Below are 11,331 nucleotides of genomic sequence, written 5' to 3'. Positions count from 1 at the left end.
ATGTTCAACAGGGTCATAACCAGTCAACAAGGAGGGGAGGGTTGAATCCTGGTCGGTTTCTAAGAGTTCGGGGTTGTAATGTAGATGGTATTGGAGTTGGGGTTGTAATTTAGACTAGGGCAAGGGTTGGGGGTTGAAATATGCACTTCTCTCAACCGTCTGAATGGTCTACCAAAATTTTGAGTCACACTGTACCTACAGTTAGATCTCATTACCTGGAGGCACCCTCTTCGACTCTCTTCACCAAGTTCAGGGTGTATTACATCATTTAGTCATGTGTTTTCAGTGTGGTCAAACAATATTCCATCCATTTTGATGAATAAGGCGCACACACTTTCCAAAATCTAATTTTGATCATAAATGGATCGATAATATATACTATTTATGTGACATAAAAATTTTACCACTGAAAACTTTTCAATACGAATTCAACGGTATAATTTATCACATATAATCCACATTTGCTTGGTATAACTTATGGTCAAAGTTGAATTTTGGGGTGCATGCGTGCCTTATTCATTGGAATGGAGGAAGTAAATGCAATTATTTCATCAAGGTGAATCTTTTACGACGAATGATTTATGCTCATCGATCGAAGGGGTGGACATATCTTATGGAAATATGCAAAAAAAATGATGACATATGGTGCCATTCTCTTTAATTGAAGGGATGAACATAGCCGTATAAAAATATATAATGAGTTTTAAATTTTGTTCGTAGCTTATTCGACTCTCTAATTATTATTATTATTGCGAAATTTAGAGCCAAGATTTGCATATATAAGTGCACATAGCAACAAGATATCTTGCGAATATCAATCTTTTCCCCTCAAACTAGACATGTAAAAATGTTTCTAGCTAGGAAATTTAATGTTTAAAGCAATTTTTGTGCAAAAAAATATATTTTCCAATTGATATGTACTAGCATACATGTGAATCATATATTTAGATGCTTAATTTGTCTTATATTTTTTCACTTATTTATATTTATTTCGAATGAGCTATTCATCTTCTGAGCAATTTTATTTCTCCATCTAGATTTTCGTGGAAATATAACTCGGTTGCATTTAGTAGTTTTTTGACTCAGAATTTTAACTTGGTTCTCTATTTGATGTACTACTTGAGATGTGCTATTATTATTTTTTAAATATGATTATCCTTGGTTGGTGGCGCTTTAGAGTACGTGTGACATTTTCTTTCTAGCATGCTTCATTTTTTTTCAGCCACGACAAATGAACTTCGACATGGATCGATCATTGTACTAGAACTCCTGCTACTGAACCATTTTTAACATTATGTCCATCCCAAAACAAGAACTATTTAATATTGTGAACTTGACATGCATTAGTGTATTAGATTGTTCACATATGTAACTGACAGATCTTCGCAACAATTTTGGGCGCGACAAAGGGGGCATATCCACATAATGTAAGTATGGTGTCAACGATGTCGTCTTCTTTTAGGATCAAAGGACCAAACCCCAAGCTCTACCCCACGGAAACCAAACGAGAACAGAGTTCAACATCCAAAGCTGTCTCATGTTTCCACGGGAGTGGTTGTTATCGCATATTTTGCTGTACTTCTCAGATAAACATCACATCGTATCTAAAATGGACTGTGTAGTTGTTGATCCACTCCCCATGTTCCGCCAACTTTAATATTGCAGCAGCACTCCTTTCATTCCTTACTAGTAGATCCAGTTAAGTAGTACATACAATTATTTATTCATTTTTTTGGGAAAATTACATACAAATTGCACGGACATAACATACATGTTGTACACTGTTGGTAATTTTACATATCACACACAGGTAAATAAGCACAAAAGCAAAACTTAGTCAGTCAGAATATCGCTCGTCACCCAGGGAGATGCACTTATATGGCCCACGCGTTGCGTGGTACTACGTGACGACGTATGCTCCGTAGTATATGCGGCTGCACGAGTACGCTGTATGTACGTGGGTAGGTACGCCGTTGCGTGCAGCTTAGATCTCGGCGGTGAGGCCTTCCACCTCGAGGTGGAACTTGTCCATGGCGTCCTTGGGCAGGCTGATGGGTACCACGGTGCCCTCCTCCCCCTTGCCGTTCTTGGACCTGGAGAAGTAGTTGGTCACGCCGGGGATCGGCCCCTCGCCGCCCTTGGCCGGCCCGCCGTACACCGCCTCGCCCCACCCAAAGTCCACGCTTTTGAACCCGGCGTGGCTCACGTCCGACACGATGTACGTCCGCGACAGCGCGAACAGGGGCCGCCCGCGGAGCACCATCAGGTCCGCCACCGACAGCAGGTAGTCGTACGTCACGGCCGACTTGGCCTTCTTCACCAGCTCCAGCGCGTAGCCCAGCCCGCCCGCGCAGAGCTCCCCGGCCGTGGTCACCGCCACGGAGTAGGCGAACGCGTTCCCGTAGAAGCCCTCCGGGAGCGGCACGTCGCGGCGGCCGCGCGCGTTCACGATGAAGGACAGCCGCACCTCCTCGTCGGCGCCGTAGCCGAGCGCCGCCGTGCGGCCCAGCCAGATGCACGCCGCCACCAGCTCGAACCGGGAGCTCCGGCTCATGTGCGGCGGCGCGCGCTGCCGCAGCCCCGCGATCTCGCGTGGCCCGAAGAAGAAGGGCACGCGCGCGATGTCGCCCGGGGGAGTCGTCAGCATCCGGTCGACCGCCCCGCCCGCCGGCTCGCTGTACTCCAGGTGCGGGTAGGACGGCTGCGGCGGCTGCCTCGCCATGAACATCTCCCTGCCCCACGCCGGCGTGATCGACGGCGACGCGGCGCCGCACGCCAGCTCGCAGACGGCCTTCTCGAACTGCATCCCGCCCGGCGCGTCCACCACGCAGTGGCAGAAGCGCTGCCCGAAGATGAAGCCCCCGCACTTGAGCCTCGTCACCTGCACGTCATAATTAACAACATCGTTATTTACCTGGAGAAACAACTCGATCCATCTCACGTGACAGGGACACGTGCACGTTTACGTACCTGGATGTAGAGCAAGGGGCGGTCGATGACGGACTCGACGCCGGCGACGGTGGTGCTCTCGAGGATGAACTGCTCGAAGCAAGGGAACGGGGGGCTCTGCACGTCCCCGAAGTCAGCCGCGGTGAGGTCGACGTCGGCTTCGACGAACATGACGCCCTGCGCCTCGCAGTCCACGACGAGCTTCCTCCCGGCCTCCTCCCGCAGGCGGCCGGCGAGCGGGTAGTAGGGTACGAGCGCCCTGGCCAGCGCCTCCCGGATGACGGCGGCCGGGTCCACCCCCTGCTTGTCCGGGTTGGCGCGGTACAGGTGGATGCCCGAGCTGTAGAACCGCATGCCCTCGCCGTCGTCGATGTCGGACAGCGTCTTGGTCTCCCTCGGCGTCTGCTCCGCCGGGGACACCAGCACCGGCTCGCCCCGCCTCACCGTGAACGCCGGGAGGAGCGACGACGCCATCGATGCGAAGAGAGGCAGCTAGCTAGAGACTCTGTAGGTGCAAGAGAGCTAGCTGTGGGAATGTACGTTACGAGAGGATGTGTAGTGGAGTGAGTGTGCTCGCTAACCATGGCCGCATTTATATAGGACATGTCTGGAGTTCCAATGTGTTGGGGTTGGTGCCAGTGCCATTTGGTCGTCGGAGTTCCAATGTGTTGCCGGTAGGTGCACTGAGATGAGATCAGTGGCATTTAGTAGCTAGCTATACCCAAACACGCAACACACACGCGCGCTCACACAAAAACAATTCATAGTTAAGGGTCCTGAGACTAATCATGGGGTTTAGGCTCCAAGCAATTGTGGTACTCCGGTGGATCTCGTAGTCGTCGGTGGTCAAAGTCGCACGGGAAACCATAAACAAATCCTTTGTTTATTTGTTGGGCCGTGGTTAGAAATAGACCGTGCAAAGTGCAAAGAGGAAGCCTGTTGTCTTGTTTTTTCTCATTTTTTCTACTAGATTAGCATGTGTGTCCTCCACGCTCAGTGTCTTTCCCTATATCTTTTAGGATGTCATGATCAATGCACACTCTTAATCTTTCTCCACGTTTTTTTATTTTCCTCCATGATGTATGTCAAGGTTTGCTCATATAAGATTTGGTTATATGATAAACCGTTTAATCTATGCGCCAAGATTGGTGCAAATTTGTGTTGCATTTCCTTTTTCCTGTCGCAATATTGTTTATATTTTTTTTCAAAATGGCTTGAGCCAATTCATTTTGGATTTCAAGGATATTTTTCCTTTTGAATTTTATTTTTGTTGCTTCTTTTGAAATTATTACTTATTTCCATTCTTCTCATTCTTTTCTTGTTCTCTTTTCTCTCATAATTCTTTCTTTGAAGTATGTTTGTGTGTTTTTTCATTTATTTTTTTATATTTTATTAATTCTTAATTGTTCACATTTAGTTTTGTCATTTTTAAAATCATACTATCAGCTACATGTACAGCCATCCACATGTGACTGCATGGATTATTTGTTTAAGTTTTTTCCCGTGTTCCTTGTCGCGTTGATTATTTGTCTCAGCTGTATTTTCATTTTATTTTTTACTTTTTATTTTATTAAAAAAATAAACATTTTTGTAATTTTGTTTTAAATATTTTTTATTAAAAATAGTTTTTATTTTGAAATTTGTGGTTGCTTAATTGCACCCTACTGCAGTTGCATGTCTTCAATACGACTGCAACTCAGTGGTGTTTTGTCAGGGTTGAGGGCATAGTTTCATGTCTATCACTAAACATGCAACGACAAGCCGCCTCGATTAAACTGTACGTCTTCAACCCGACTGTAACTAGATGGTGTTTCATCAGGGGTGGGGGTAGTTGGTACGCAATTGCATGTCTACCACTAGGCATGCAACTATGTAATGTCTCGTCGGGGATGGGGTAGTTGCATGTCTGTCAATATCCCTATTTTTTGTTATTTTATGCCCTCAAGAGATGGCGTATGAAGTATGCTTGAACCGTTGCAACCATAAGAGTAAGTGTAACGGTTTTGGCATCTATGTATGGGGGTTTAAAAACGCAGCGCTAACTTAGCAAATCTATTTTTTAATTTTCATTTTTTATCTTTTTATCTTATTTTTAAGTTATTTGTCATGATATTTTTTTTTACCTTTTTGTGTGTCTTCAACAAAATAGGTTGTAAAATGTAACGAAAGTGGTCGTTCCAACAACGGTAACGGGAGAGAATCTCACATTTTGAGGCCAGTTCATGATCGTACAATGCAAAGTGAGGGTCCTCAACAAAGTGCAACATATGGAAGATGGCGGAGAAGATTGTTGCAGACAACAATCTGAGGGGTCACCTGGTGTTCTTCGGTGGTGGGCAGTGAGAGATGGTGAAGTTGTCTGTCTGATACTAGTCATGCAACTGCAAGGGTCGCCCTCGACTGCAACTAACTTTGTTTTATCGGAGGACGGCTAGAGAGACACACAGTTGCATGTCTAACACTATGCATGCAACTGCAAGTGTCATCTTCGAGTGCAATTGCATGTCTACTCAAGTGACTGCAACTAACATTTGTTTTAGATGAGCGACGGGAGAGGGGGCAATTGCATATCTGAGACTAGGCATGCAACTGCAAGTGTCACGCTTGACTGCAATTGCATGTCCCCCAACATGGTTGCAACTGGACCTTTGTTTTCTCGAAGGGGGCGGGCCAGTTGCATGTCCGACACTAGAAATTCAACAGCAAGTGTCGCACCCGAGCGCGACTGCATGTCTTGTAACCCAACCACAACTGGACTTTTTTGTTCTGTCGGAGGGGGCGCCACTAGAAGGGGCGGGACAGTTGCAAGCCCGACAACAGCCCCGCAACTGCAAGCGTCGCACTCGACCGCAACTGCAATGTCCCCAACATGGTTGCAACTGGGCCTTTATTTTGTCGGAGGGGGCGGCGGGAGAGGGGGGGGCAGTTGCATGTCCGACACTAGGCATGCAATTGCAAGTGTCGCACCGTTTGCAACTGCATGTCTTCTAGCCCTACCGCCACTGAACTTTTTGTTCTGTCGAAGGGAGCGCCGGTAGAGGGGGCGGACCAGTTGCAAGCCCGACAACATCCCTGCAACTGCAAGCGCCACACCCGACCGCAACTACATGTCCCCCAACATGGTTGCAACTGGACCTTTGTTTTGTCGAAGGCGGCGGCGGGAGAGGGGGTGGGCCAGTTGCATGTCCGACACTAGGAATGCAACTGCAAGTGTCGCACCCAACCGCAACTGCATGTCTTGTAACCCGACCACAACTGGACTTTTTTATTCTGACGGAGGGGCACCGCTGGAGGGGGCGGGCCAGTTGCAAGCCCGACAACAGCCCCGCAACTACAAGCGCCACAACCGACCGCAACTGCATGTCCCCCAACATGGTTGCAACTGGACCTTTGTTTTGTCGGAGGGGGCGGCGGGAGAGGGGGCAGGCCAGTTACATGTCTGACACTAGGCATGCAACTGCAAGTGTCGCACCCGAGCGCAACTACATGTCTTGTAACCCGACCGCAACTGGATTTTTTTGTTCTGTCGAGAGGGCGGGCCAGTTGCAAGCTCGACAACAGCCCCGCAACTGCAAGGGCCGCACCGGACCGCAACTGCATGTCCCCCAACATTGTTTGCAACTGGACCTTTGTTTTGTCGGAGGGGCAGCGAGAGAGGGGGCGGGCCAATTGCATGTCAGACACTAGGAATGCAACTTCAAGTGTGGATCCTGGCTGCAACTGCATTCTTTCAACACGACAGCAACTTAGTGGCGTTCTGCCATTTTTTTATGAAAAAACTATTGCACGCCATATCTGAACCGTAACTACATGGTGTAACATGACCCACAAGATGGGATACAAGTACCAGCATCTAGCCACTCCTACACCTTCATTATCTTTTCAAATACACATTGAATATTTTAAAATACATTTTTATATTTTAAAATATATGGTGAATATTTTTATAATTACACAACTATTTTATCAATACACGATGGACATTTTTGAAATGTACAAACACTTTTTCTAAAGTATAACGACGAATGCAAAAATGTGCCTCCTTTTTTTGGTGAACATGTAATTAAAATGAAATATAATTAAAACATTGAACAAACAACGGGAAAATTAAATCAGAAAACCCAGGACATAGAACGGAAAGCTAGACAGCACGCAAAAAAAGAGAACAAAAATGATACACATGTGCACATTAGTTGGACACATATAGTTGCTTATCTGTCGATCACAGGCAACTAAATTGTCTTCTTCTTTTCATTTTGTTTGTTTTCCTATTTATTTTCTTTGTTACATTAAAGATTTCTTTATCATCCCCACAAAAAAAAAGATTTCTTTATCATTTAAAAATAAAAACAATATTTTTAAAAATGATAAATAAAGGAAAAAATAACAAGATGAAAAGAAAAGAAGGAACAGAGCATTAGCAACGCTAGCGTAAAGCAATACACCTAATGGGACAATGTTCTAGCGATCCAGTAAAAAGCACAAATAAGAAAAAGGAAAAAACAATACAGCCCAACAACAGCCCACGTGGTGAGGCAACACAGGCCAACGCAGGCCAACAGGGAATGCGAACTCCAGCCAAGCGAACGGACTAGCTTAGAGATGACGTCAGTCGACTTAGACTTCGCGACTGAGATCTAGATAAACCCATAAACAAAAAGAAACAGGCTGGACGCATCATCCTAACAGGCTGATTTAAACCTGACAAACAGCTAGCATAAAAAAAATATTCAATGGAGGCGTCGACTGAGACTTGGATAGAAATCAGTCGACTGATTTTTAGTCCCTCCGAATCCTTGACTAAAAGGACGTGTGAACTGTGAGGGCTGATGAATCGATGGAACCACGGTCCACGGCCCAGATGAGTTTTGCACTTTTGCTACACCTACCGATAAATCTCCCACTGTTAATTAATATAGACGTTTTGCCAGTTCAAATTCCCCCTGTTCTATTTAGAAATTTTTTAAACCGAAGAGTTTGAATTTTTGAAGTTTTCAAATTCGGCTCCATTTTGGCATTTTCGGGGTGGAAGAGGTCTCTAAACCACACGTGTAGGTTATTTACTTAGTACTCCCTTCGTTTCATAGTGTAGTGCATATAAATTTTTTCTGGAAAGTCAAAATTTACATACTTTGACTAAGTTTATATCAAAGTACGTAAACTACTTTGACCAAGTTTATAGATAAAACTATTTATTCTCCCGCGAAAAAAGATAAAACTATTTATATCTACAATATGAAATATATATAATGTAAAAACACGTTTTATGATGTACTCCCTCCGTCCCAAAATAAATGTCTCAACTTTGTACTTACTTGACACTTATCTTGACACTTATTTTGGAACGGAGGGTGGAGTATCTAATAATATGTTTTTGATATTCTAGATGTATATGTTTTCTTTATAAACTTGGTCAAAATTTGTAAAGTTTGACTTCTCAAAAAATTTATACGCACTACATTATGGAACGGCGGGAGTATTTCTGTAGGTGTAGTATCCTGCACTCTTTGGTGGTGGAGTGGCGGCGAAGGCAAAAGAGAAAGAAGAAATGAGAGAAAATGGAGAGAATGCAGGCGCAGGGTCCGCGAAAGGTTTTGGGTGGGCTAGGGCTGTCGAAGTCCTACGTGTCTGCTGTCTGGACTCCTACAAAGCCACCCACGTTTGTCTCGGATTTGCCAGGAAAAGTACGTCCAGACCGCTCGGGGGACCGATATAGTCTTGCATTAGATGGCTTCCGCGGTCCGGACAGCAATGTTCGGACATATGCGACAGTTTGAGGATCCGCCGTGGAGATGCCCTAAGTGCCTCGCCCTGTGTAGTGAGCAATATTGCCCAACATAGGACCTCTTCTTTGCTTAGGCATCTCCGCGGACTGTCAAAACGCTTGCAAACGTCCGGATCAAGGTGTCCAGAGTCCGGGCGATGTAATCCATCCAACGAGGTGCCACAAACGTTTGTGGACCAGTCCACATGTTTAAATTTCCACGAGAGAAGGTTTATGGAAGTCGGGACTGTTAGAGTTATATTAGTGATGTCTTTTGGCATTTTGCATTCTAGTCTCTTGGCATTCTTTTGTAGCCTTTTGGCATCCTCATGTATGTGTATATATGCTGGCTTTGGCCTCCTAATAATATAAGGGACGCGTCTAGCGGGCGGCTGGGTGCCCGCTAGCGCTCCTGGGCGGCCTGCTGCTTTTTTGCTAAATAGTACGCGTAATCAACCCTGTGGCTAAAAAGATACTGCTAATTAATCATTTTCTATGTGGTCTCTTCTCACGTGATGAATATCTGCATGCCATTGCATTAATGTTCCTCATGTTCGTCCCTTGTGCATTAATTTTTAGTTTTTAAAATTATAAAAGACATATCTTCTAAACCGCGTGTTGAAATTCAGATCCGTTTTCACCGTTGGAACCCTCGCGACGTGGTTGGAACCCTCGCGACGTGCTCTTCAAAAGTAGATCCCGCATGGGGATGTTTCGACAAACTAGTCTTCCTGCCAACTAAACATCAATGTGTGTGCAACTAAACTACATTGTCGCGCCAACTGAGTATATATGTGGGTAACTAGTCCTGCCAACTAAATATTAATATGTGTGCAACTAGATTACATTGTCGTGTCAATTGCGCATATGTGTGTGCAACTAGTGTCCTGTCAACTAAACATCAATTTGTGTGCAACTAGACTACATTACAAGCCAACTGAGCATATGTGTGCAACTAGTCTTCCTATCAACTAAACATCAATGTGTGTGCAACTAGACTACATTACAAGCCAACTAAACATCCATGTGTGTATAACTAGACTACATTACAGGCCAAATAAACATCAATATGTGTGCAACTAGACTACATTACAAGCCAACTGAGCATATGTGTGTGCAACTAGTCTTCGTGCCAACTAAAAATTAATGTGTGTGTAACTAGACTACATTACAAGCCAACTAAATATTATTATAGATATGGATGAGCACTATTGCTTGTTCGCTCCTAAATCATAGATTGTTGCTTGATATCAACTACCTACCTAGAACTTGTGTGGTGCTACGCTATTCTACTCGTATCTGACGAGAAGCAAGCAATCAATTAACAAGATCTGGGCTATAAAGCTAGAAGTATGACATGTGATTAACGAATGAAATGTACAGATAGCATTTTATTATTCCCAAGCCATGCGCGTGTATTTGTCTTCAGGATTTATATCAGCTACGGTGATGGGGATTACATGGAGAAGGACATATTGGAGTAGGCCGGAGTAGGATCGGTAGTTTGCTAAGAGTAGTCAAACATGGAGTGCGTACGGGCTCCTGCGATTTGCCCAGCGAGGATGAGATGTGAATCACGCCAACGCAAGAGGAGCAGCTACCTCATCGACGAACCCAGCGCCCTCAATGATGGCGTTGGCGACGGGATTGTTTCAGCTCCAGCTCTGAGGGAAAGGGGGAAACGAGACGGCAGCGCTTCTTCTCCGGTTCCCATCCGGCCTTCTCGTCGTCCGCCTCCCCATCGATCTGCCCGGCGATGACGGTGTGCTCTGAACGAGGAAAGGGAATCTGAGATAAGTGCTTTCTTCTGGAACGAAGGGACAAAGCGGTGCACCCCTGTGCGGTTGCTTGTCGGGTAGCGGATGAGTATTGGCGGGCCTCACGATACGGATGCATCGAGCGGTGGAGACGCGGCCGCCCGGTCTCGCCAAATAGTGCGCGTGCACTTTTTAGAATTGGGTAATATAAGTTGCTTCTTCTCCTAATATGGTATCATGAGCTAAGGTTTTTTTTCGCACACGCAACTCGTGCGATCCGATCACAATTCACGGCCGTGCTAGTATCTCGTGTGCCGGCGCTGCTCTTCTGCGTCTCCACTGCACGTCAACCCTGCTGTCCGCTCGTGCCACCCGCGACGCCTCTGGTCGCCCGCGATTCAGCCGAACCACCCCGCTGCTGTTCGTCTCCGATTCGACTTCGTCCGCTGCTCCTCTTCAATTTGACCTTCGCCGCCCCCACCGGATTCCGCCATCATCCGCGTTCCTCGCTGGATCTCCGCCGCCGGTCGCCAGATCCCGCCACCTCTGGCTGGATTCAATCTCCGGGCTGCTACTCGTCCCGGCGGGACTCTCTGGTCCTCGAGCATGAGCGCTCGCTCGACCCAACACACCGCTGGCCGATTCAGCGCGTGAGCGTTTCAGCCGGTGCTGCTTCGTTCCGCCTCAGCCCACTGGCTGTGTTCCCCAGGAGCCCGTCACCGTCTCTTCCGCGTGGCTGCCTGGTCGGATCCCTGCCCAGGTGCCGGATTGCGCTGCCGCCGACCGTTGTTTTGGTCGTCGTCCGCCCGTTCGCTGGTGCGTGTTTTCCTCGCCTGAGCCGCTCCGTCCGTGTCGCCGGAG

At 46.4% G+C, this 11,331-nt stretch overlaps 1 protein-coding gene across 1 annotated transcript; it reads right to left on the bottom strand.

The window, feature by feature from the left end:
* Nucleotides 1-1,702: 1,702 nt before the first annotated feature.
* Nucleotides 1,703-3,518, bottom strand: LOC109735002 (benzyl alcohol O-benzoyltransferase). Its single transcript, XM_020294190.4, has 2 exons — nt 2,971-3,518; nt 1,703-2,881 (listed from the first exon to the last, which is right to left on the bottom strand). Exons 1-2 carry the CDS (start codon nt 3,421-3,423, stop codon nt 1,985-1,987), a joined length of 1,350 nt encoding a protein of 449 aa, XP_020149779.1. The 5' UTR covers nt 3,424-3,518; the 3' UTR covers nt 1,703-1,984.
* Between the last annotated feature and the right edge of the window lie 7,813 nt (nt 3,519-11,331).

This window comes from Aegilops tauschii, chromosome 7 (genome assembly GCF_002575655.3).
Source record: "Aegilops tauschii subsp. strangulata cultivar AL8/78 chromosome 7, Aet v6.0, whole genome shotgun sequence".
Lineage (NCBI taxonomy): Eukaryota > Viridiplantae > Streptophyta > Magnoliopsida > Poales > Poaceae > Aegilops > Aegilops tauschii.
Note: the sequence above shows the minus strand (reverse complement) of the source record. Positions and strands in the feature narration are given on the sequence as shown.

Bases quoted from the DNA above. Each gene is read 5' to 3' on its own strand.
- LOC109735002 (XM_020294190.4), bottom strand. From the start codon at position 3,423: ATGGCGTCGTCGCTCCTCCCGGCGTTCACGGTGAGGCGGGGCGAGCCG. The intron at 2,882-2,970 runs GTACGTAAACGT...TATGACGTGCAG, and splicing joins GCCCCTTGCTCTACATCCAG to GTGACGAGGCTCAAGTGCGG.